The 27,648-nt window shown below is 42.9% G+C and overlaps 1 protein-coding gene across 2 annotated transcripts in view; it reads left to right on the top strand.

Moving 5' to 3' along the window:
* Window positions 1-27,648, top strand: part of trappc8 (trafficking protein particle complex subunit 8) — a 97,882-nt gene that overhangs the window by 14,758 nt on the left and 55,476 nt on the right. For both annotated transcript variants that reach the window (XM_014123258.3, XM_014123256.3), the window contains exons 6-10: window positions 9,390-9,543; window positions 20,422-20,530; window positions 21,305-21,570; window positions 21,712-21,827; window positions 26,064-26,214. In XM_014123258.3, the coding sequence (XP_013978733.2) occupies window positions 9,390-9,543; window positions 20,422-20,530; window positions 21,305-21,570; window positions 21,712-21,827; window positions 26,064-26,214 (796 nt within the window). The remainder of the gene's footprint in view (window positions 1-9,389; window positions 9,544-20,421; window positions 20,531-21,304; window positions 21,571-21,711; window positions 21,828-26,063; window positions 26,215-27,648) is intronic.

Raw genomic sequence — 27,648 nt, 5'->3', positions numbered from 1 at the left:
ATTGATGTGCCATCCTGGATGAGCTGCACTACCTGAGCCACATGTGTGGGTTGTAGACTCCGTCTCATGCTACCACTAGAGTGAAAGCACCGCCAGCATTCAAAAGTGACCAAAACATCAGCCAGGAAGCATAGGAACTGAGAAGTGGTCTGTGGTCACCACCTGCAGAACACTCCTTTATTGGGGGTGTCTTGCTAATTGCCTATAATTTCCACCTGTTGTCTATTCCATTTGCACAAAAGCATGTGAAATGTATTGTCAATCAGTGTTGCTTCCTAAGTGGACAGTTTGATTTCACAGAAGTGTGATTGACTTGGAGTTATATTGTGTTGTTTAAGTGTTCCCTTTATTTTTTTGAGCAGTGTATTTTGATCCCCCGCTGATTTTGTACGTTTGCCCACTGACAAACAAATTATCAGTCTATATTTTTAATGGTAGGTGTATTTGAACAGTGAGAGACAGAATAACAACAAAAAAATCCAGAAAAACGAATGTCAAAAATGTTAAAATTATTTGCATTTTAATGAGGGAAATGAGTATTTGACCCCTCTGCCAAACATGACTTAGTACTTGGTGGCAAAACCCTTGTTGGCAATCACAGAGGTCAGACGTTTCTTGTAGTTGGCCACCAGGTTTGCACACATCTCAGGAGGGATTTTGTCCCACTCCTCTTTGCAGCTCTTCTCCATGTAACTAAGGTTTCGAGGCTGACGTTTGGCAACTCGAACCTTCAGCTCTCTCCACAGATTTTCTATGGGATTAAGGCTAGGCCACTCCAGGACCTTAATGTGCTTCTTCTTGAGCCACTCCTTTGTTGCCTTGGCCGTGTGTTTTGGGTCATTGTCATGCTGGAATACCCATCCACGACCCATTTTCAATGCCCTGGCTGAGGGAAGGAGGTTCTCACCCAAGATTTGACGGTACATGGCCCCGTCCATCGTCCCTTTGACGCGGTGAAGTTGTCCTGTCCCCTTAGCAGAAAAACACCCCCAAAGCATAATGTTACCACCTCCATGTTTGACTGTGGGGATGGTGTTCTTGGGGTCATAGGCAGCATTCCTCCTCCTCCAAACACGGCGAGTTGAGTTGATGCCAAAGAGCTCCATTTTGGTCTCATCTGACCACAACACTTTCACCCAGTTGTCCTCTGAATCATTCAGATGTTCATTGGCAAACTTCAGACGGGCATGTATATGTGCTTTTTTGAGCAGGGGGACCTTGCGGGCGCTTCAGTCCTTCAAGGTGTAGTGTGTTTCCAATTGTTTTCTTGGTGACTATGGTCCCAGCTGCCTTGAGATCATTGACAAGATCCTCCTGTGTAGTTCTGGGCTGATTCCTCACCGTTCTCATGATCATTGCAACTCCACGAGGTGAGATCTTGCATGGAGTCCTAGGCCGAGGGATATTGACAGTTCTTTTGTGTTTCTTCCATTTGTGAATAATCTCACCAACTGTTGTCACCTTCTCACCCAGCTGCTTGGTGATGGTCTTGTAGTCCATTCCAGCCTTGTGTAGGTCTACAATCCTGTCCCTGACATCCTTGAGAGGTCTTTGGTCTTGGCCATGGTGGAGAGTTTGGAATCTTGATTGATTGATTGCTTCTGTGGACAGGTGTCTTTTATACAAGTAACAAGTTGAGATAGGAGCACTCCCTTTAAGAGTGTGCTCCTAATCTCAGCTCGTTACCTGTATAAAAGACACCTGGGAGACAGAAATCTTTCTGATTGAGAGGGGGTGAAATACTTATTTCCCTCATTAAAATGCAAATCAATTCATAACATTTTGACATGCGTTTTTCTGGATTTTTTGTTATTCTGTCTCACTGTTCAAATAAACCTACCATTAACATTATAGACTAATTTATTTGTCAGTGGGCAAATATGCAAAATCAGCAGGGGATCAAATACTTTTTTCCATCACTGTATGTTAGTCACACACGATAACTCAGACACCACTGGCCTGACTTTGACAAGCTTTGGGGAATGATGCGTCTGCCTTGGACAGTATAGAACAAGAAGGCCCGCACACTGTTAAAGCTCCCAGTTCACCACTTTATTGACAACGTTTCGAGTGCTCATATCCCAAAATGTACACATTTCACCTCACATGACCAATTTGTATCTGTAATAATTTAATTACAATGAGATGTGTACATGTAGTAGTTCCAGGGATTTTTATTTTACATGATGATACTTTGATTTGTCTTGCCTTCCAGTATTTTTATTTATATATATATTTATATTTATATTTATATTTATATATTTATAAAAAAAATACTGGAAGGCATGACAAATCAAAGTGTCCATGTCAGAAATGTTCTGATATCAAACTCTTGGTTCAGACCTCTAGGAGACATGGTACACAAACGGTGAATCCAATATAATTATTTTCTCAATAATAGATTATAAGTACACACACTGCCCCCCCACCCCCCCAGGAGTCTTAACATGTTCGACGCTAATGTTGTGACAAGCCTCCATGAAATGCACAGCCACAGGGTTTCTCTGGTCAAGGGTCCTGATATTACTCCTGTGTTCAGCTATCCTTGTTTTCAGAGCTCGTTTAGTTTTTCCTACATAGACCACAAATACTCTTTATCAGGAATATGACATTTTTTGTGGAACATGTAATGATGGCCTTAATCTTAATGGCCTAGCCTGTAATAGGGTGATTGAACGTTGTGCATTTGTTCGTAAAGTTACACTGGGTATATTTGCCACCATCTACAGTTACCGTCTAGGACAGCCAACATTTGCACAATTACACTGATTGGCCCAAGGGGGGCGTTATAGTAATCAACTGAACTTTTGCTAAGCAAATCTCCTTTCCTGTTTGAGCTGCAGTCATGAAATGGTGTACATATATGCGCGCCCCTCATAACAACAAAGTTTCCCCTTAAGGACATATAAGCTCCGCCCATTGATTTCCAGCAAGGGGGATTTTTATTACTTTTTTTTCTTCTCATTAATCCATGCAACATAAATAATTGTCACTAATTGGCCCAAAGGTGGGGTGCTGCATCATTTGTGGGGGATGACATTTTTACTGTTTCACCTCACTGTAAACCAGTGGTCACCAACCGATCGACTGGCCGATCTCCAAGGCTTTCCTCGTCACCAAACATTCCTGTAAAAAGCCCAATGATAGGAACATAAAACTATTTTTTTATTCGGTAGGTGCACTTGATTCAACGGCCCTGCACGCTGGTTAATTGAAGTGTTCCCATTTTGAAACGTTTCATGTGTCTGAAGGTACAAACTCTGCCTACCCGGCGCGGCCTGGAGAGCAAATCAAGTTCACCTGTCGGGCGACCACTGGCTAATCGGATAGCTCGGATCTTCCACGAGCCTATAGCAAAGTTGATGGTCAACTCTATTAATTGAGATTTCAAAAAAAATGAAAAAACATGACTAGAGAGAGACTGTCAACGAATACAGCAAAAACCTGCTGTTTTCTTTGGGCGAGTTCATGTTTAAGATTTTAGTCAGCACTGTCAACACTTTTATAAGCCATAAAACACCCCTTCTATCCACTCGCACTACAAAGTCTCGATAGGCTTGCGTTGTTATTAGTGGCTTGTCTTTCTCATTTCGAGGAGTATTTCATGTTCTCTGGTCATATGAGTAACAACATGAATTGGTGCATGAGCTAGAAATAAAGAAGTGTAACTTGAGTTTAGCCATCAGATGGAAGACAGTGACCCCTTTTTGGTCAGTCAGCTGAGGGAGGAAGAGCAGATGGGACAGTGAGAGGCAGCCTTTCCGCTGCTCTCTTACTCTCGTCCCCTCACACTCTTTCTCTCTCTCCCTCCATGATGCACCATCAGTCCAGTAAAATAAAGACAAATCTATTACTCGAGGCATAAATGTAAATCAACAAATTATATATTACCAGTGTGATCATATCTCATGTTTTGAAATATAATTTTAAATAGTTTGAGAAGAAGAACATTGGCAAGGCAATTCAAGAATAGCCAATATGCAGTGATAATGTGTTAAACCTATAGCCTACTGCACAAACCTCATTAAAGGTCCAATGGAGCCATTTTGATCTCAAAATCAAATAATTTCTGCGTAACAAATAAGTACAATTTATTTTTATTTGATTGTATTAAAATGGGGAAAAAAAATAATAGCTTCTTAGCAAAGAGCAATTTCTCAAGCAAGAATTTTGCTAGGACTTTCTGGAAGTGGGCTGCGTGGTGCGGAGAAAATTGAAAACTAGCTGTTATTGGCAGAGGTTTGGAACTCTTTATTGGTCTATTAACTAAACTCCATCCCACCAAAACAGGTTGAAATTTCAGACCGTCTTCTCGAACAGCTCTTACACTAAAAGGGCATTTCATTTGATTTTTTTTACTAGGAGAGATTAAAATGTATTTAATTGTCATTTTTGTCAATGACCTACACAATATATAAAGACTGAAAGAGATTTTGCCTGTGCTTAGCTCTATTACGGTTATTTTATCAACAAAAAAAAAACTCCTAGTCCTTGTCAATGATAAGCATACCCATAACATGATGCAGCCGCCACCATGCTTGAAAATATGATGAGTGGTACTCAGTGATGTGGTGTTAGATTTGCCCCAAACATAATGCTCTGTGTTCAGGACATACAGTGCATTTGTAAAGTATTCAGACCCCTTGAGTTTTTCCACATTTATTCTAAAATGGATAAAAAAATATAAAAAAATACTCATGAATCTACAGTTGAAGTCGGAAGTTTACATACACTTAGGTTGGAGTCATTTAAAACTCGTTTCTCAACCACTCCACAAATGTCTTGTTAACAAACTATAGTTTTGGCAAGTTGGTTAGGACATCTACTTTGTGCATGACACACGTCATTTTTCCAGCAATTGTTTACATACAGTGAATTATAAGTGAAATAATCGGTATCACAATTCCAGTGGGTCAGAAGTTTACATACACTAAGTTGACTGTGCCTTTTTTTTAAACAGCTAGGAAAATTCCAGAAATGTATGTCATGGCTTTAGTAGCTTCTGATAGGCTAATTGACATCATTTGAGTCAATAGAGGTGTACCTGTGGATGTATTTCAAGGCCTACATTTCAAACTCAGTACCTCTTTGCTTGACATCATGGGAAAATCAAAAGAAATTAGTCAAGACCTCAAAGAAAATTGTTGACCACAATTCTGGTTCATCCTTGGGAGCAATTTTCAAACGCCTGAAGGTACCACGTTCATCTGTACAAACAATAGTACGCAAGTATAAACACCATGGGACCACGCAGCTTCATACCGGTCAGGAAGGAGACACATTCTGTCTCCTAGACATGAACGTGCTTTGGTGCGAAAAGTGCAAATCAATCCCAGAACAACAGCAAAGGACCTTGTGAAGATGCTGGCGGAAACGGGTACAAAAATATCTATGTCCACAGTAAAACAAGTTCTGTATCGAGATAACCTGAAAGGCCGCTCAGCAAGGAAGGAGCCACTGCTCCAAAACCGCCATAAAATATCCAGACTCCGGTTTGCAACTGCACATGGGGACAAAGATTGTACTTTTTGGAGAAATGTCCTCTGGTCTGAAGAAACAACAAAAATAGAGCTGTTTGTCCATAATGACCATCGTTATGTTTGGAGGAAAAATGGGGAGGCTTGCAAGCCAAAGAGCACCATCCCAACCGTGAAGCATGGGGGTGGCAGCATCATGTTGTGGGGGTGCTTTGCTCCAGGAGGGACTGGTGCACTTCACAAAATAGATGGCATCATGAGGAGAATAATTATGTGGATATATTGAAGCAACATCTCAAGACATCAGTCAGGAAGTTAAAGCTTGGTGGACAATGGACAATGACCCCAAGCATACTTTCAAAGTTGTGGCAAAATGGCTTAAGGACAACAGTCAAAGTATTGGAGTGGCCATCACAAAGACCTGACCTCAATCCTATAGAAAATTTGTGGGCAGAACTGAAAAAGCGTGTGGGAGCAAGGAGGCCTACAAACCTGACTCAGTTATACCAGCTCTGTCAGGAGGAATGGGCCAAAATTCACCCAACTTATTGTGGGAAGCTTGTGGAAGGCTACCTGAAATGTTTGACCCAAGTTAAACTATTTAAAGGCAGTGCTACCAAATACAAATTGAGTGTATAAACTTCTGACTCACTGGGAATGTGATTAAATAAATAAATAATTCTCTAGTATTATTCTGACATTTCACATTCTTAAAATAAAGTGGTGATTTTAACCTCTCTAGGGTCGGCGGGACGAAATCCCGTGGCGCGTTATTCAAATACCTTAGAAATGCTATTACTTCAATTTCTCAAACATATGACTATTTTACAACATTTTAAAGACAAGACTCTCGTTAATCTAACCACACTGTCCGATTTCAAAAAGGCTTTACAACGAAAGCAAAACATTAGATTGTCAGCAGAGTACCCAGCCAGAAATAATCAGACACCCATTTTTCAAGCTAGCATATAATGTCACATAAACCCAAACCACAGCTAAATGCAGCACTAACCTTTGATGATCTTCATCAGATGACAACCCTAGGACATTATGTTATACAATACATGCATGTTTTGTTCAATCAAGTTCATATTTATATCAAAAACCAGCTTTTTACATTAGCATGTGACGTTCAGAACTAGCATTCTGGTGAATTTACTAAATTACTCACGATAAACATTCACAAAAAACATTATTTTAAGAATTATAGATACAGAACTCCTCTGCACTCGATATGTCCGATTTTTAAAATAGCTTTTCGGTGAAAGCACATTTTGCAATATTCTCAGTAGATAGCCCGGCATCACAGGGCTAGCTATTTAGACACCCACCAAGTTTAGCAGTCACCAAAATCAGATTTACTATAAGAAAAATGTTATTACCTTTGCTGTCTTCGTCAGAATGCACTCCCAGGACTTCTACTTCAATAACAAATGTTGGTTTGGTTCAAAATAATCCATAGTTATGTTCAAATATCCTCTGTTTTGTTCGTGCGTTCAAGACACTATCTGAATGGTAAAGAAGGGTGACGCGCACGACGCATTTCGTGGCAAAAAATTCTAAATATTCCATTACCGTACTTCGAAGCATGTCAACCGCTGTTTAAAATCAATTTTTATGCCATTTATCTCGTAAAAAAGCGATAATATTCCGACCGGGAATCTGTGTTTAGGTTCAAAGACGAAAGAAAATAAAAACATGGGGTCGACTCGTGCACGCGCCTCAGCCCATTGTCCTCTGATAGAGCACTTGCCAAAAGCGCTAATGTTTTTCAGCCAGTGGCTGGAATTACATCATTCAGCTTTTTCCCGCCTTCTGAGAGCCTATGGGAGCCGTAGGAAGTGTCACGTTACAGCAAAGTTCCTCAGTCTTCAATAAACAGAGTCAAGAAGCTCAAGGAATGGTCAGAGAGGGCACTTCCTGTACAGAATCTTCTCAGGTTTTTGCCTGCCATATGAGTTCTGTAATACTCACAGACACCATTCAAACAGTTTTAGAAACTTTTTAGGGTGTTTTCTATCCAAAGCCAATAATTATATGCATATTCTAGTTTCTGGGCAGTAGTAATAACCAGATTAAATCGGGTACGTTTTTTTTTTATCCGGCCGTGTAAATACTGCCCCCTACCCCCAACAGGTTAATTGACCTAAGACAGGGAATTTTTACTAGGATTAAATGTCAGGAATTGTGAAACTGAGTTTAAATGTATTTGGATAAGGTGTATTAACTTCTGACTTCAACTGTACACACAATACCCCATAATGAGAAAGTGAAGAGGTTTTTAGACATTTTTGCAAATATAGAAAATAGAATTACCTAATTTGCATAATTGTTCAGACCCTTTGCTACTAGACTCGACGTTGAGCTCAGATGCATCCTGTTTCCATTGATCATCCTTCGTGTGTCTACAATTTGGAGTCCACCTGTGGTAAATTCAATTGATTGGACATGATTTGAAAAGCCACACACCTGTCTATGTAAGGCCCACAGTTGACAGAGCATATCAGAGCAAAAACCAAGCCATGCGTTCGAAGGAATTGTCCATAGAGCTCCGAGACAGGATTGTGTCGAGGCACAGATCTGGGGAACGGTACCAAAACATTTCTGCTACATTGATGGACCCCAAGAACACAGTGACCTCCATTATTAAGTGGAAGAAGTCTGGAATCACCAAGACTCTTCCTAGAGCTGGCCGCCTGGCAAAACTGAGTAATCGGGGGAGAAGGGCATTGGTCAGGGAGGTGACCAAGAACCCGATGGTCACTCTGACAGAGCTCCAGAGTTCCTCTGTGGAGATGGTAGAACCTTCTGACAACCATCTCTGCAGCCCTCCAACAATCAGGCCTTCATGTAGAGTGACCAGACTGAAGCCACTCTTCGGTAAAGGGCACATGACAACCCGCTTGGAGTTTGCCAAAAAGCTCCTAAAGACTCTGACCATGAGAAACAAGATTCTCTGTTCTGATAAAATTAAACTCTTTGGCCTGAATGCCAAGCGTCGTGTCTGGTGGAAACCTTGCTCCGTGCCTACGGTGATGCATGGTGGTGGCAGTGTAATGCTGTGGGATATTTTTCGGTGGCAGCAACTGGGAGACTAGTCAGGAAAGATGAACAGAGCAAAGTACAGAGAGATCCTTGATGAAAACCTGCTCCAGAGCACTCAGGACCTCAGAGTGGCTTCTGGAGAAGTCTCTGAATGTTCTTGAGTGGCCCAGCCAGAACACGATCGAACATCTCTGGAGAGACCTGAAAATAGCTGTGCAGCGACGCTCCCCATCCAACCTGACAGAGCTTGAGTGGATGTGCAGAGAAGAATGGGAGGAACTCCCCAAATACAAGTGTGCCAAGCTTGAAGTGTCATACCCAAGAAGACTCGAGGCTATAATCGATGCAAAAGGTGCTTCAACAAAGTACTGACTAAAGGGTCTGAATTCTTATGTAAATGTAACATTTAATTTTTTTTAATTTAACACATTTGCAAACGTTTCTAAAAACCTGTTTTTGCTTTGTCATTATGGGGTATTGTGTGTAGATTGAGGGGGGAAAAAAACGATTTAATCCATTTTAGAAAAGGCTGTAATGTAACAATATGTGGAAAAATTTAAGGGGTCTGAATACTTCCTGAATGCACTGTTTATCAAACACAGAAAAGTCATGTTTTTGACTGCACTTTGCCTCGAATAGTTTAATGTTGCATTGGCTAACGTTTTTAAGTCATGTAAAAATATATATATATATATATATATATATATATATATATATATATATATATATATATATATATATATATACTTATACTTATACTTGATTTTGGCCCAAAAGGTCTGCTTTACCACTGCTTTAAACTGTTAATGTGTCATTCTTAGCCTGTCATTGTAATTGTATATATTTTTTTCTCTCTTGTGCTCTCAGAGCTGACTCTGTGTATGAGGATATGAAGCAGAGGTATGGTTCTCAGGGTTGTTACCTTCTGAAGATCAACTCTCACACAGCAGCAGCAGGAACAGATGAACAGATACCGGACCCATGGAGCCAGTACCTTAACAAGAGCAGTCTGCAAAGCCAGGTACGGTAGAGCCCAGACAAAGTTTTCCATGTATCTAATTCAGTGGTCACCAACCGGTCGACCGCATTCAACTTGTCGATCTCCGAGGCATTTCTAGTCGATCACCAAACATTTCTGTAAAACTAGAGGCGGCGTTCCTAGTGGCCGGAGACTTCAATGCAGGGAAACCTAAATCAGGTCTACCAAATTTCCATCAACATGTTAAATGTGCAACCAGAGGGAAAATAATTCTAGATCACCTGTACTCCACACACAGAGACGCGTACAAAGCTCTCCCTCGCCCTCCCTCCATTTGGTAAATCTGACCACAGTTCTATCCTGATTCCTGCTTACAAGCATAAATTAAAGCAGGAAGCACCAGTGACTCGGTCTATTTAAAAAAGTGTTCAGATGAAGCAGATGCTGAACTACAGGACTGTTTTGCTATCACAGACTGGAACATGTTCCAGGATTCTTCCGATGGCATTGAGGAGTACACCACATCAGTCACTGGCTTTATCAATAAGTGCATTGAGGACGTCGTCCCCACAGTGACTGTACGTACATACCCCAACCAGAAGCCATGGATTACAGGCAACATTCGCACTGAGCTAAAGGGTAGGTGCTGCTGCTTTCAAGGTGCGGGACTCTAACCCCGGAAGCTTACAAGAAATCCCGCTATGCCCTGCGACGAACCATCAAACAGGCAAAGCGTCAATACAGGGCTAAGAATGAATCATACTACACCGGCTCCGACGCTCGTCGGATGTGGCAGGGTTTGCAAACTATTACAGACTACAAAGGGAAGCACAGCCGCGAGCTGCCCAGTGACACGAGCCTACCAGATGAGCTAAATCACTTCTATTCTCGCTTCGAGGCAAGCAACACTGAGGCATGCATGAGAGCATCAGCTGTTCCAGGCGACTGTGTGATCACGCTCTCCGTAGCCGACGTTAGTAAGACCTTTTAAACAGGTCAACATACACAAGGCTGCGGGGCCAGACGGATTAACAGGATGTGTGCTCCGGGCATGTGCTGACCAACTGGCAGGTGTCTTCACTGACATTTTCAACATGTCCCTGATTGAGTCTGTAATACCAACATGCTTCAAGCAGACCACCGTAGTCCCTGTGCCCAAGAACACAAAGGCAACCTGCCTAAATTACTACAGACCCGTAGCACTCACGTCTGTAGCCATGAAGTGCTTTGAAAGGCTGGTAATGGCTCACATCAACACCATTATCCCAGAAACCCTAGACCCAATCCAATTTGCATACCGCCCAAACACATCCACCGATGATGCAATCTCTATTGTACTCCACAGTGCCCTTTCCCACCTGGACAAAAGGAACACTTACGTGAGAATGCTATTAATTGACTATAGCTCAGCGTTCAACACCATAGTACCCTCAAAGCTCATTACTAAGCTAAGGATCCTGGGACGAAACACCTCCCTCTGCAACTGGATCCTGGACTTCCTGACGGGCTGCCCCCAGGTGGTAAGGGTTGGTAGCAACACATCTGCCACGCTGATCCTCAACACTGGAGCTCCCCAGGGGTGCATGCTCAGTCCCCTCCTGTACTCCCTGTTCACCCACGACTGCATGGCCAGGCACGACTCCAACACCATTAAGTTTGCAGACGACACAACAGTGGTAGGCCTGATCACTGACAACGACGAGACAGCCTATAGGGAGGAAGTCATAGACCTGGCCGGGTGGTGCCAGAATAACAACCTATCCCTCAACGTAACCAAGACTAAGGAGATTATTGTGGACTACAGGAAATGGAGGACTTAGCACGCCCCCATTCTCATCGACGGAGCTGTAGTGGAGCAGGTTGAGAGCTTCAAGTTCCTCGGTGTCCACATCAACAACAAACTAGAATGGTCCAAGCACACCAACACAGTCGTGAAGAGGGCACAACAAAACCTATTCCCCCTCAGGAAACTAAAAAGATTTGGCATGGGTCCTGAGATCCTCAAAAGGTTCTACAGCTGCAACGTCGAGAGCATCCTGACTGGTTGCATCATTGCCTGGTATGGCAATTGTTCGGCCTCTGACCGCAAGGCACTACAGAGGGTAGTGCGTATGGCCCAGCACATCACTGGGGCCAAACTGCCTGCCATCCAGGACCTCTTTATCATATATGCATAGTCACTTCAACTATACGTTCATGTACATACTACCTCAATTGGACCGACCAACCAAAGTTCCCGCACATTGGCTATCTGCATTGTGTCCACCCGCCAACCTCTCTTTTACGCTACTGCTACTCTCTTCATCAAATATGCATAGTCACTTTAACCATATCTACATGTACATACTACCTCAATCAGCCTGACTAACCGGTGTCTGTATGTAGCCTCGCTACTGTATATAGCCTGTCTTTTTACTGTTTTATTTCTTTACCTACCTATTGTTCACCTAATACCTTTTTTGCACTATTGGTTAGAGCCTGTAAGTAAGCATTTCACTGTAAGGTCTACACCTGTTGTATTCAGCGCACGTGACAAATAAACTGATTTTGATTTGAAAAACCCAATGATAAAGCCTTTTGTTCCTATTTTTATTTTTTTATTAGTCTCTGGTTGTTGGTGGTAGGTGCAGACAATTCCGCTGCCCTGCGCGCCGGGTAGTCAAACTGTACCGGGTAGGCAAACTGTACCTGTCTGAAGGTACAAACTCTGCCTTTTCGGTGGACTTGGAGAGGAAATCAAGTGCACTATGCCTCCGCTGGCCAATCAGATTGCTCAGATGACCGAGTCTGCAGTAACGAAGCAGGCATAAAAGAAAGCTACGGCAAAATTGATACCGTGACATTTTAAAACGTTTAAAACCATGACCAGAGAGAGACTGTTAACGAATACAGCAGAGCTGCTGTTTTTGAGTGAGTTCATGTTTAAGTTCTTACTCAGCACTGTCAACACTTTGTATTCAACACTTTTATAAGCCATAAAATGCGTGTTCTTCCTATTTCCACTCAGCGCTACAACAAACAGTGGAGCAGTAATGAATGAGTAGGAAAGTGTATCTATAAGCTTGCGTTGTTATTAGCGGCTTGGGTCTTTTTTAATATCAAGGAATATTTCACTTTCTCTGTTCATAGGAGTTACAACATGAATTTGTGCATGAGGCAGAAGTAATGCGGTGCGACTCGTTTGGCCATCAGCTGGAAGACGGTGTCCCTTGGGTCAGTGTCAGTGGAGGAAAGGTGGAGAGCAGAGGGATGTTGAGAGACGGCCCCTCAGTCTGCTGCTCTCTTCCCTCCGCTGAGACTGACCATCAGATGCAGGCACCATCAGCCCAGTAAAATAAAAATATAATTATTTAAATGTATCCTTACTCAGCTGTGCCTCACAAGTAATACAACAATGGATCTATTACCAGTGTGAGATCATATAGCCTACCTCAAATTTTGAAATATAATTTAAAAAAATGTCCCAAACAACAATGCATTGGCAGGTAAATTCAAGCAAAGCCAGTATGTGATGATAATGTATTGGGCCTATAGCTTAGTGCACAAAACTCATTGCTACAGTACTGTTTTTAATTGGTTAATGTTGCATAGGCTTACATTTTTTGGTAATAAAAAAATCAGAGCGGTAGATCTCGGCATGCATTTTGACTCAGAAAATGATCTTGACTCAGCAAAGGTTGGTGACCACTGATCTAATTGTCAGTTGCTAATGTACTGTAGCAGATAACTGACCATACCATTGTCCGGTTCATTTGGACACTTCGCAAAGGAAAAGGAGTGTAGCTTATTACATAATTCAGTTAGTACCTTCCCCTTTTACTCAGTTACTGAGCACTTTCTTCTTGAGCCGACCAATAAATTGGTTGACTGATTTATCGCCTGTTATCAGCCATTCACAGAAATATTTGTGTCGGTCTATATTACGCCGATATTATATACATATGGAATGAACAAATGCGTTTGCTCATTTGCGGTTATTTTTTTAATAAAAAAAAAAATGTTTTCCTAAAGAGGGCGCCCTACGAGCTGCTCACTGAACATCATTCAGCCCGTAAGTCACCAAGCAAGCAGCCCTGTCCTCATCACATGCTCACTTGGTTAACATTAGCTGGCTAGTTAGCCAGCAATGTAGTTGTGCTGTATCTAGCCAGCAAGGTAGTTCGCCTAGCTAGCAATCTGTGCTATTTATGTATGAACACTGGACTGGTGCCAAAGTGAACACCGACTCATCCTTGATACAAAAATAACAGTGTTATTGTCTAAGTGTATTATGTTTGTTAGTTGGTTTATTTAGTTAGTTTTCCAAAATATACATTATGCAAAAAGCACGACCGTTGGCGCAGATCTATCATTCAGGCCATGTGCTTACATTTAATGATGAGATCAGATTGTTAACTAGCAAGCAACATTTCAACGTGTCTGACTAAAACCAATGGGGCAAGCATTTATCAGCATGAACGTTTTCAGTCATCAGCTTATGCCATTTTCAGTTGAAATATATAGCCAATATATTTTAGATTGAATAACTGTAATTTACTTCATGGTTTCAGGAAGAAAACGTTTTTGTAATGAACACTTAGCGTATGCTTGTCCTAACAAGCTCTCATTGTGAGGTTGCCATGAATTGTTTCTTTACATGACCTTGTTGTAAAGCACTAGTGAATCTACTCAATACGAATGCTGATTCTAACATCTAGTGGTGACATTATGAACTGCATCTTCTTGGGTTTCACTGCATTCTTATTGAAAAATGTTTAGTTTTAGGTTTACTTTGTGACAAAGTTTAGTTCATTCAACCCTTGTGTATTAGGGTACTTGTGGTGCTTCAGTACAAACACTTACGCATTTTTATCCAGTGCCATAGATGTACAAATCTTTACGTTTTACTTAAGAAGGTAAACTGAACAAGTGTTTCGTATTTATAGAGGATATACATTGCATTCGGAAAGTTTAGAACCCTTCACTTAAAAAAAAACTAAACAAAAAAAAAGTACGTTACAGCCTTATTCTTAAATTGATTAAACTCAGCAAAAAATTAATGTCCCTTTTTTTTCAGGACCCTGTCTTTCAAAGATAATTTGTAAAAATCCAAGTAACTTCAGATCTTCATTGTAAAGCGTTTTAACACTGTTTCCCATGCTTGTTCAATGAACCATAAACAATTAATGAACATGCATCTGTGGAACGGTCGTTAAGACACTAACAGCTTACAGACGGTAGGCAATTAAGGTCACAGTTATGAAAACTTAGGACACTAAAGAGGCCTTTTTGCTGACTCTGGAAAAACACCAAAAGAAAGATGCCCGGGATCCCTGCTCATCTGCGTGAATGTGCCTTAGGCATGCTGCAAGGAGGCATGAGGACTGCAGATGTGTCCAGGGCAATAAATTGCAATGTCCGTACTGTGAGACGCCTAAGACAGCACTACAGGGAGACAGGACAGACAGCTGATCGTCCTCGCAGTGGCAGACCACGTGTAACAACATCTGCACAGGATCGGTACATCTGAACATCACACCTGCGGGACAGGTACAGGATGGCAACAACAACTGCCCGAGTTACACCAGGAACGCACAATCCCTCCTTCAGTGCTCACACTGTCTGCAGTAGGCTGAGAGAGGCTGGACTAAGGGCTTGTAGGCCTGTTGTAAGGCAGGCCCTCACCACACATCACCGGCAACAATGTTGCCTATGGGCACAAACCCAATGTCGCTGGATCAGACAAGACTGGCCAAAAGTGCTCTTCACTGACGAGTCGCGGTTTTGTCTCACCAGGGGTGATGGTCGGATTTGCGTTTATCGTTGAAAGAAGGAGCATTACACCGAGGCCTGTACTCTGGAGCGGGATCGATTTGGAGGTGGAGGGTCCGTCATGTTCTGGGGCGGTGTGTCACAGCATCATCGGACTGAGCTTGTTGTCATTGCAGGCAATCTCAACGCTATGCGTTACAGGGACGACATCCTCCTCCCTCATGTGGTACCCTTCCTGCAGGCTCATCCTGACATGACCCTCCAACATGACAATGCCACCAGCCATACTGCTCGTTCTGTTCGTGATTTCCTGCGAGACAGGAATGTCAGTGTTCTGCCATTGCCAGCGAAGAGCCCGGATCTCAATCTCATTGAGCACGTCTGGGACTTGTTGAATCGTAGGGTGAGGGCCATTCCCCCCCAGAAATGTCTGGGAACTTGCAGGGGCCTTGGTGGGATAGTGGGGTAACATCTCACAGCAAGAACTGGCAAATCTGGTGCAGTCCATGAGGAGGAGATGCACTGCAGTACTTCGTATCTGGTGTGGCCACCAGCTGCATTGAATGTTACTTTTGATTTTGACCCCCGCCCCTTTGTTCAGGGCCACATTATTCCATTTCTGTTGGTCACGTCTGTGGAACTTGTTCAGTTTCTCAGTTCTTGAATCTTATGTTCATACAAATATTTACACATGTTAAGTTTGCTGAAAATAAATGCAGTTGACTTTTTATTTTATTTTACTGAGTTATTTTTTTTTCTCTCCAGAGATGTTGGATCGGGTTCAAGTCTGGGCTCTGGCTGGGCCACTCAAGGACATTCAGAGACATCTCCAGAAGCCATTCCTGCATTGTATTCGGGTCATTATCCTGCTGGAAGGTGACCCTTTGCCCCAGTCTGAGGTCCTGAGCCCTCTGGAGCAGGTTTTCATCAAGGATCTGTCTGCACATTGCTTTGTTCATATTTCCCTTGATCCTAACTAGCCTCCTAGTCCCTACTCCTAAATAAAATCCCCACAGCATGATGCTGCCACCACCATTCTTCACAGTACGGATGTGTCCTCCAGACGTGACAATTGGCATTCAGGCCAAAGAGTTCAATCTTGGTTTCATCAGACCAGAGAATCTTGTTCCTCATGGTCTGAGAGTCCTTTAGGTGCCTTTTCGCAAACTCCAAGTGGGCTGTCATGTGCTGTTTTACTGAGGTGTGGCCACTCTACCATAAAGGCCTGATTTGGTGGAGTGCTACAGAGATGGTTGTCTTCTGGATGGTTCTCCCATCTCCACAGAGGAATTCTAGAGCTCTGTCAGAGTGACCATCAGGTTCTTGGTCACCTCCCTGACCAAGGCCCTTCTCCCCTGATGGTTCAGTTTGGCCGGGTGGCCAACTCGAGGAAGAGTCTTGGTGGTTCCAAACTTCTTCCATTTAAGAATGATGGAGGCCATTGCATTATTGGGGACCTTCAATGCTGCAGATATGCTTTGGTACCTTTCCCCAGTTCTGTGCCTAGACACAATTCTGTCTCAGAGCTCTACTGACAATTCCTTTGACCTCATGGCTTGGTTTTTGCTCTGACATGCACTGTCAACTGTTGGACCTTACATAGACGTGTGTGCCTTTTTACAAAATCATTTCCAATCAATTGAATTTATCACAGGTGGACTCCAAGTCGTAGAAACGTCTCAAGGATGATCAATGGATCGAGTCTCATAGCAGAGGTCTTAATACTTATGTAAATAAGCTATTTCTGTTTTTATTTTTAATACATTTGCAAACATTTAAAAAAAAAAAACGTTTCGCTTTGTTATTGTGTGTAGATTGATTGGGGGACAATTTTCTTTTTAGAGTAAGGCTATAATGTAACAATGCGGAAAAAATCAAGGGGTCTGAATTCTTTCCCGAATGCACTGTAGTTTGTAATTGTGGTTTACTTGATAACCACCAAAAATTGTTCTAAAATAATGTTTATTTTAATATTTTGTAAAATTATATTTGAGTATCTGTTAATCAGTTGGACCACAATTTGTGATAAAAAGGCCTGTTTTTCATTACACCTAAAACATACTGTACAAGTCAAAAGTGTGGACTCCTACTCATTGCAGGGTTTTTCTTTATTTTTCTACATTGTAGAATAATATTGAAGACATCAAAACTATGAAATAACACACATGGAATCATGTAGTAACCAAAAAATTGTTAAACAAAGTAGCCACCCTTTGCCTTAATGACGGCTTTGCACGCTCTTGACATTCTCTCTACCAGCTTCACAAGGAATGCTTTTCCAACAGTCTTGAAGGAGTTCCCACATCTGCTGAGCGCTCGTTGGCTGCTTTTCCTTCACTCCGGTCCAACTCATCCCAAACCATCGATATTGGGTTGATGACAGGTGATTGTGGAGGCCAAGTCATCTGATGCAGCACTCCATCACTCTCCTTTGTCAAATAGCCTTTACACAGCCTGGAGGTGTGTTTTAGGTCATTTTCCTGTTGAATAACAAATGATAGGATGGTGTAACGCTGGTGTGGTAGCCATGCTGGTTAAGTGTTCCTTGAATTATAAATAAATCACTGACAATATTACCAGCAATTCACCATCACACCACCACCTTGCTTCACGGTCGGAACCACACATGAGATCATCCATTCCCCTACTCTTTTTCTCAATGCATTGCAGTTGGAACAAAACATTTCTAATTTGAACTCATCGTACCAAAAGACAGATTTCCACTGGTCTAATGTCCATTGCTCGTGTTTCTTGTCCCAAGCAAGTCTCTTCTTATTATTGGTGTCCTTTAGTAGTGGTGTCTTTGCAGCAATTTGACCATGAAGGCCAGATTCTTGCAGTCTGAACAGTTGATGTTGAGATGTCTGTTACTTGAACTCTCTGAAGTATTTATTTGGGCTGCATTTTCTTTGGCTGGTAACTCTGAACTTATCCCCACTTGAGGTTACTCTGTGTCTTTTCTTTCCTGTGGCGGTCGTCATAAGAGCCAGTTTCATCATAGCGCTTGATTGTTTTTGGCGACTGCACTTTGACCTTCAAGAACTTTGAAAGTTTCTTAATCATTCCGGAAAATTTCAAGTAATGGACTGTCGTTTCTCTTTGCTTATTTGAGCTATTTTTGCCGTAATATGGACTTGGTCTTTTACCAAATATACTGCTAAAAAAATAAAGGGAACACTTAAACAACACATCCTTGATCTGAATGAAAGAAATAATCTTATTAAATACTTTTTTCTTTACATAGTTGAATGTGCTGACAACAAAATCACACAAATATAATCAATGGAAATCCAATTTATCAACCCATGGATGTCTGGATTTGGAGTCGCACTCAAAATTAAAGTGGAAAACCACACTACAGGCTGATCCAACTTTGATGTAATGTCCTTAAAACAAGTCAAAATGAGGCTCAGTAGTATGTGTGGCCTCCACGTGCCTGTATGACCTCCCTACAACGCCTGGGTATGCTCCTGATGAGGTGGACAGTCTGACAGTCCTGGACAGTCTGTGGTGCAACGTGGCGTTGGTGGATGGAGCGGGACATGATGTCCCAGATGTGCTCAATTGGATTCAGGTCTGGGGAATGGGCGGGCCAGTCCATAGAATCAATGCCTTCCTCTTGCAGGAACTACTGACACACTCCAGCCACATGAGGTCTAGCATTGTCTTGCATTAGGAGGAACCAAGGGCCAACCGCACCAGCATATGGTCTCACAAGGGGTCTGAGGATCTCATCTCGGTACCTAATGGCAGTCAGGCTACCTGTGGCGAGCACATGGAGGGCTGTGCGGCCCCCCAAAGAAATGCCACACCATGACTGACCCACCGCCAAACCGGTCATGCTGGAGGATGTTGCAGGCAGCAGAACGTTCTCCACGGCGTCTCCAGACTCTGTCACGTCTGTCACATGTGCTCAGTGTGAACCTGCTTTCATCTGTGAAGAGCACAGGGCGCCAGTGGCGAATTTGCCGATCTTGGTGTTCTCTGGCAAATGCCAAACGTCCTGCACGGTGTTTGGACTGTAAGCCCAACCCCCACCTGTGGACGTCGGGCCCTCATACCACCCTCATGGAGTCTGTTTCTGACCGTTTGAGCAGACACATGCACATTTGTGGCCTGCTGGAGGTCATTTTGCAGGGCTCTGGCAGTGCTTCTCCTGCTCCTCCTTGCACAAAGGCGGAGGTAGCGGTCCTGCTGCTGGGTTGTTGCCCTCCTACGGCCTCCTCCACGTCTCCTGATGTACTGGCCTGTCTCCTGGTAGCGCCTCCATGCTCTGGACACTACGCTGACAGACACAGCAAACCTTCTTGCCACAGCTCGCATTGATGTGCCATCCTGGATGAGCTGCACTACCTGAGCCACATGTGTGGATTGTAGACTCCGTCTCATGCTACCACTAGAGTGAAAGCACTGCCAGCATTCAAAAGTGACCAAAACATCAGCCAGGAAGCATAGGAACTGAGAAGTGGTCTGTGGTCCCCACCTGCAGAACCACTCCTTTATTGGGGGTGTCTTGCTAATTGCCTATAATTTCCACCTGTTGTCTATTCCATTTACACAACAGCATGTGACATTTATTGTCAGTGTTGATTCCTAAGTGGACAGTTTGATTTCACAGAAGTGTGATTGACTTGGAGTTACATTGTGTTGTTTAAGTGTTCCCTTTATTTTTTTGAGCAGTGTAGTTTTATCTTCTGTTTACCATAGAAAGAAATTCCACGAATGAACTTTTAACAAGGCACACCTGTTAATTGAATTGCATTCCAGGTGACTACCTAATGAAGTTGGTTTAGAGAATGCCAAGAGTGTACAAAGCTGTCAAGGCAAAGGGTGGCTACTTTGAAGAATCTCAAATATAAAATATTTTCATTTAACACTTTTTGGGGTTACTACATGATTCCATATGTGTCATTTTATAGTTTGGATGTCTTCACTATTATTCTACAATGTAGAAAATAGTAAAAATAAAGATTAACCCTGGAATGAGTAGGTGTCAACTTTTGACTGGTACTGTATTTTGGCAGATAGCTTTAGTCGGTGACTATTGCATCCCTAAAATCGGTATCAGTATTGGATCTAAAAATCCCATATCGGTCAGGCTCTACTGTCTTCAGTTTCGTGCTGTGATCATGACCCATATATTGTCATGTTTGCTCCTGGCTGTTCTAGGATCAGTCTGAGGAGCCAGCCCCAACCCCTGTAGTGGTGAACAACACGGCTGTAGAGAACAATGTAGGAGGAGCACCAGAGATGGACGGACATGACTCAGCAGACAATGGTGAGCTTAGCCACTTAGAAATACCCAGGAGCTGAAGGTTTCATATCATTAGTCACTCCTGGGGCGGCAGGTAGCCTAGTGGTTAGAGTGTTGGACTAGTAACCGAAAGGTTGCAAGATCAAATCCCCGAGCTGACAAAGTAAAAATATGTTGTTATGCCCCTGAACAAGGCAGTTAACACACTGTTCCTAGGCCGTCATTGTAAATAAGAATTTGTTCTTAAGTGACTTGCCTAGTTAAATAAAGGTATAATAAAAAATAAACAACTCTGACTGAACATACACATACTTGTGGTCCTGTGTGGCTCAGTTGAACAGAGCCTGGCGCTAGCAACTCCAAGGTTGTTGGTTCAGTGGGAGTGTGTGTGTATATACGGAGATGGGGAAGAGGTTTCACACATACAAATGTTAATTTTAAAATACTCATTTGTACGTGTGAAACTTCTTCCCCACCTCCGTTGTCTATGCGTCTCATTCTCCCTTACTGAAAGATTGATGAAGGATCAAGAAAGACACTGCTATAGTTGAGTTTAATTATTTAATCCAGATGGAGAAATTATATGCTCATTACTAATCCATCTGAAGCATGCCTGGGTTGACAATGTATTGTTTATTCAGATGTAGTTTCCATGAAGTCTGGACACACACCCTCATTTGAAGTGTGCCTAGGTTCTTGACAATACTTTGTTTATCTAGACGGAATCTCCCAACAGTCTGGACACACACCTTTACATTGTTGACATTGTGTTGTTGTTCACAATGTTTTGTTTATCAGACGGAGTCTCTGTAAACAGTCTGGACAACACCCACCCTCTCCAGCTGGAGACTGCCATTGACATGCCCGGTAGCCTGGACTCCCTCAGGGCCGTCGCCGTGGAAACCAAGACTACGACAGTCTACACGGGAGTGGCGGCGGGCACCAGCCATGGGGCATGTCTAACGCTGAACGACCACAACCGCCTCAGATTATTCATCCAGGAATTTACCTTCAGGGGACTACTACCTCACATAGAGAAGAACATCAGACAGCTCAATGACCAGGTAGACACACACACAGGAAATAGCAGCGGAATCCTGGAAGGACTGGTAAATGATAGATGGACACAATCTATTATATGGCCTAAGGCATTCTAATGATCTGATCTCATTCCCTCTCTCTCCCTCCTTCCCCTACATCTGTAGCTGGTCTCCAGGAAAGGCTTGAGTCGTTCTCTGTTCTCAGTCACTAAGAAGTTGTTTGGAGGAGGGAAAGTTCCAGAGAAGAGTATTGCTGAATTGAAGAACACTTCCGGCCTTCTGTAAGTACATCACCACCCTCCTTCTCCTCTTCTCTGTCCCCTTCCTCCTCTCCCTCTGAGATACCTACTCCAGCCCTCATCGTCCACATACAACACCCGTTCTGCCATTCACTTTTGGTTAAAGGTCCTCAAAGCACACACATCCCTGGGTCGCTCCTCTTTTCAGTTTGCTGCAGCTAGCGATTGGAACGAGCTGCAACAAACACTCAAACTGGACCGTTTAATCTCCATCTCTTCATTCAAAGACTCAATCACGGACACTCTTACTGACAGTTGTGGCTACTTCGCGTGATGTATTGTTGTCTCTACCTTCCTACCTTTGTGCTGTTGTCTGTGTCCAATAATGTTTGTACCATGTTTTGTGCTGCTACCATGTTGTCATGTGTTGCTGCCATGCTATGTTGTCTTAGGTCTCTCTTTATGTAGTGTTGTGGTGTCTCTTGTCGTGATGTGTGTTGTCATATATTTATTTATTATCCCAGCCCCCGCCTCCGCAGGAACCATTTTGGTAGGGCGTCATTGTAAATTGAATTTGTTCTTAACTGTTCTTAAAAGATGGCAAGGTTCTCTCATTAACAGATTACACCTCGAATTCCACAATCAATCAATCAAATGTATTTATAAAGCCCTTTTTACATCAGCCAATGTCACAAAGTGCTATACAGAAACCCAGCCTAAAACCTCAAACAGCAAGCAATGCAGATGTAGAATAACGGTGGCTAGGAAAACTCCCTAGAAAGGCAGAAACCTAGAGAGGAACCAGGCTCTGAGGGGTAGCCAGTCCTCTTCTGGCTGTACCGGGTGGAGATTATAACAGAACATGGCCAAGATGTTCAAACGTTCAAAGATGACCAGCAGGGTCAAATAATTATAATCACAGTGGTTGTAGAGGGTGCACCTCAGGAGTAAATGTCAGTAGGCTTTTCATAGCCGAGCATTCAGAGTTAGAGACAGCAGGTGCGGTAGAGAGTCGAAAATGGCATGTCCGGGACAAGGTAGCCCTTCCGGTGAACAGGTCAATCACTATGTCTGGTACATACGGTATGAACACAACCACCAGGTAAGTTGACTGAACACTTTCTCATTTACAGAAATGACGTGGGGAATAGTTACAGGGGAGAGGGGATGAATGAGCCAATTGTAAGTTGGGGATGATTAGGTGGCTATTATGGGACAGATTTTGGAAATTAGCCAGTACACTGGGGTTAACACCCATACGATAAGTGCCATGGGATCTTTAGTGACCACAGAAGGTCAAGACACCCGTTTAATGTCCCATCCGAAAGACGGCACCCTACACAGGGCAATGTCCTCAATCACTGCCCTGGGGCATTGGCTATTTTTTTTTACCAGAGGAAAGGGTGCCTCCTACTGGCCCTCCAACACCACTTCCAGCAGTATCTGGTCTCTCATCCAGGACCAGGACCAACCCTGCTTAGCTTCAGAAGCAAGCCAGCAGTGGGATGCAGGGTGGTATGCTGCTGGCTGTATGTCTGGTACATACGGTATGAACACAATCACACATTTACTGAGTTAAACCGTCCATGTGTCCAATCAGAGGTGCAGAATAAGAGGATAGAGAGAGAGAGAGAGAGAGAACTCAAAGATTAGCTTTAGGCTTTCACCCAAGAGTGTATATGTACAGTGCATTCAGAAAGTATTCAGACCCCTTGACTTTTTCCACATTTTGTTAAGTTAGACTTATTCAAAAATTGAGGGGGAAAAAACAATTTAATCAATCTACACATTATACCCCATAATGACAAAGCCAAAACAGGTTTTTATTTAAAAAAATGTAACTGAAATATCACGTTTACATACAGTACCAGTCAAAAGTTTGGACACCTACTCATTCCAGGTTTTATCTTTATTTTTGACTATTTTCTACATTGTAGAATAATAGTAAAGACATCAAAACTATGAAATAACATGCATGTAGTAACCAGAAAAGTGTTACAAAATCAAAACATATTTGAGATTCTTCAAAGTAGCCACCCTTTGCCTTGATGACAGCTTTGCACACTTTTGGCATTCTCTCAACCAGCTTCATGAGTTAGTCACATGGAATGAATTTGAATTAACATGTGTGCCTTGTTAAAAGTAAATTTGTGGAATTTCTTTCCTTCTTAATCCGTTTGAGCCAGTCAGTTGTGTTGTGACAAGGTAGGGGTGGTATACAGAAGATGGCTCTATTTGGTAAAAGACCAAGTCCATATTATGGCAAGAACAGCTCAAATAAGCAAAGAGAAATGACAGTCCATCATTACTTTAAGACATGAAGGTAATTTAAAGAAGTTTCTTCAAGTGCAGTCTCAAAAACCAAGTGCTATGATGAAACTGGCTCTCATGAGGACCGCCGCAGGAAAGGAAGACCCAGAGTTAACTCTGCTGCAGAGGATAAGTTCATTAGAGTTACCAGTCTCAGCAATTAGCAATTATCTGCACCTCAGAGTTCAAGTAACAGACACATCTTAACATCAACTGTTCAGAGGGAACAGTGTGAATCAGACCTTCATGGTCTAATTGCTGCAAAGAAACCACTACTAAAGGACACCAATAAGAAAGGAAAGGGAAGAGACTTGTTTGGGCCAAGAAACACGACCAAGAAATACTTCTTGAGTATGACGCTACAAGCTTGGCACACCTGTATTTGGGGAGTTATTCCCATTCTTCTCTGCAGATCCTCTGGGCCACTCAACGACATTGAGACTAGTCCCGACGCCACTCTTGCGTTGTATTGGATGTGTGCTTGGGGTTGTTGTCCTGTTGGAAGGTGAACCTTCGCCCCAGTCTGAGGTCCTTAGCGCTCTAGAGCAGGTTTTTGTCAAGGATCTCTCTGTACTCTGCTCCGTTAATCTTTCCCTTGCTCCTAGTCCTTGCTGCTGAAAAACATCCCCACAGCATGATGCTGCCACCACAATGCTTTACCGTAGAGATGGTGCCAGGTTTCCTCCAGACGTGACGCTTAGCATTCAGGCCAAAGAGTTAAATCTTGGTTTCATCAGACCAGAGAATCTTGTTTCTCATGGTCAGAGTCCTTTTATAGGTTCCTTTTAGCAAACTCCAAGCGGGCTGTCATGTGCCTTTTTACTGAGGAGTGGCTTCCATCTGGCTACTCTACCATAAAGGCCTGATTGGTTCTCCAATCTCCACAGAGGAATTCTGGAGCTCTGTCAAAGTGACCAAGGCCCTTCTCCCCGATTGCTCAGTTTGGCCGGGCGGCCAGCTCTAGGGAGACTTTTGGTTGTTCCGAACGTCTTCCATTTAAGAATGATGGAGGCCACTGTGTTCTTGGGTACGTTCAATGATGCAGACATTTTTTTGGTACCCTTCCCCAGATCTGTGCCTTGACACAATACTGTCTCTGAGCTCTTCGGACAATTCCTTCGACCTCTTGGCTTGGTTTTTGTTCTGACATGCACTGTCAACTGTGGGACCATTATATTGACTGGTGCGTGCCTTTCCAAATCATTTCCAATCAATTTAATTTAAAACGCAGCACAGTACTGCTCATGCTCCCAGGTGATATTATTTACTTTAAGTTTCCTCTCAATGTCCCCTCCCCTGCGTGACATCTTGACCCTTTCTATTCCAATGTATCTCAGAGAACTAATAGGATGTCCAGCTTGTGTAAAATGACAAGCAACCAGATTTTGCCTACAACTCCAGCACCTGCGGAAAGTACCTGAATGTGCATATGTTCTTTACCTTTTGTAGAATCAATTGAATTTACCACAGATGGACTCAATTAAAGTTGTAGAAACATCTCAAGGATGATCAATGGAAACAGGATGCACCTGAGCTCAATTTCAAGTCTCATAGTAAAGGGAGTGAATACTTATGTAAATAAGATATTTGTTTTTTATTTCTAATACATTTGCACAAATTAACAAACTTTTTTCCCCCTCGTCATTATGGGGTTTTGTGTGTAGATTGAGGATTTTTTTATTTAATCCATTTTAGAATAAGGCTGTAATGTAACCACGTGAAAAAAGTCGAGGGGTCTGAATGCTTACCGAATGCACTGTACAGTTTGGATGTGTCCCAAATGGCACCCTATTCACTATAGTGCACTACTTTTGACCAGAGCTTTGTTGGCCCTGGTCAAATGTATTGTTGTCAATAAGAGAATAGGGTGCCATTTGAGTCTGACTTTGGATGGTGTTTTCTAACGCCTCCACCTATACCTCAGCTGAGTATATGACCTCTGACCTCTGCCCTGTGTGATGTCATCAGTTATCATCCAGAAGCCCCTGAGCTGCAGATCAGAAAGATGGCTGACCTGTGTTTCCTGGTTCAGCACTATGAGCTGGCCTACAGCTGCTACCACACGGCCAAGAAGGACTTCCTATCTGACCAGGCCATGCTCTATGCTGCTGGGGCGCTGGTGAGAACACACACACAGAAAAGGAGAGGGAGATGTGGCGCGCACACACACACTGTTGTGGAGATTCTAATCAATAATGAGGAGCGACAAGGTCAATCACTGATCAGGATATTACTTTATTCACAACTTATTTATAATGGTGCATAGAGTAATTGCTCTGCAATAATGAGGCTGGTCGATTCAACAGCGAGCAGCTCTGACATGCCAAATATATTTTATAGCAAAGATACACCTTCTTAGTCTACATGACAAACAACAGATGTATGGAATGGGTCACAAGGTGATACTTGATATATGAGAAAGCAGTGTCCCCCAGCCAGATAGCTTTTGTTATGGAGACTTTTCTTATTGTACAGAGTTAGCCCCTAAGATCTCGTCCCTGGTACTTCACAGTACAGAAACACCAACTCATTTTATGGCATAAATCAATTGTAAAGTCCTGAGGGGAGTGAGCCTCTAGGTCATACACTATCCCAAGATAGGTGCAACATCAGAGATGACGTACAGTGGTTCCAGACCCTACCCCACATCTTTTCGCAGACCTTATCTCCCCCAAGTCCAAAGGAGGGAGTGACTGGCGCACAGACATCGTGGAGACAAGTAATTGGTTCCCCATTTAATCACATGGTTTAAAATAGGTAAAGACACATTCACATATGAAGACAATGTTCCAGCCTGTCCTCTTCTTTTTCTGATATTCTGCATAGCAACAGGGACATGTGATAGACAAGCCTGACTTCTCCCCTCTCTGGGCCCCAGGTGACGGAGGCCCATATGAGGGAGGAAGTGCCACTGCTAACACCAGAGTCCAAAGGGATACATTCTAATAACAAGAGTTCAACAGTTCAATCAAATAAGCATATTATACAGATAAGACATCTTAATAATCTATATTACTGAGCTAATTCTGATTCTTCCGCCACAACACTCAGAGAACCTACACAGATAAACACAAGTGAATACTGTACACGCTCACGTCACATGCGCACACACACACAGTACATTGTCATGAAGGTAATGAACAGTCTTGCAGAAAGGACACCGCAGGATCTAAGGTTCCGGTGCCAGAAAGTTAGTGCTTAGCAGCACATGCAGTACAGTACTGAGGCTGAGCACACACCAATCTAACCTGCACCTCTGAATGACGTTAACAAAACAGAGTCCTGAGCAGTGGGGTATCTATCACAGTAGACTAGAAAAAGAGGCAATGTGAAGTTTGTCCTAGCATTCCGCTGTGTTAGCCATGAGGCGTGGCTGCATCGTTATCTGGGTCACGGGAATATTAACAGCAGACCTGTTTGTTTGAAACTCGTACAGGTGCGTGTGTTTGCGACTCTAGTAACAAGAATATTTTTGACAGTCTGATGTGGTCTGGAGCTGTGACATGTCCATTCCTATCCTCCACACACCCACCATATTACCACTTATGACACT

The sequence above is a fragment of the Salmo salar genome, chromosome 10 (genome assembly GCF_965601325.2).
Source record: "Salmo salar chromosome 10, fSalSal1, whole genome shotgun sequence".
In the NCBI taxonomy this organism is placed as follows: Eukaryota; Metazoa; Chordata; class Actinopteri; order Salmoniformes; family Salmonidae; genus Salmo; species Salmo salar.
Note: the sequence above shows the minus strand (reverse complement) of the source record. Positions and strands in the feature narration are given on the sequence as shown.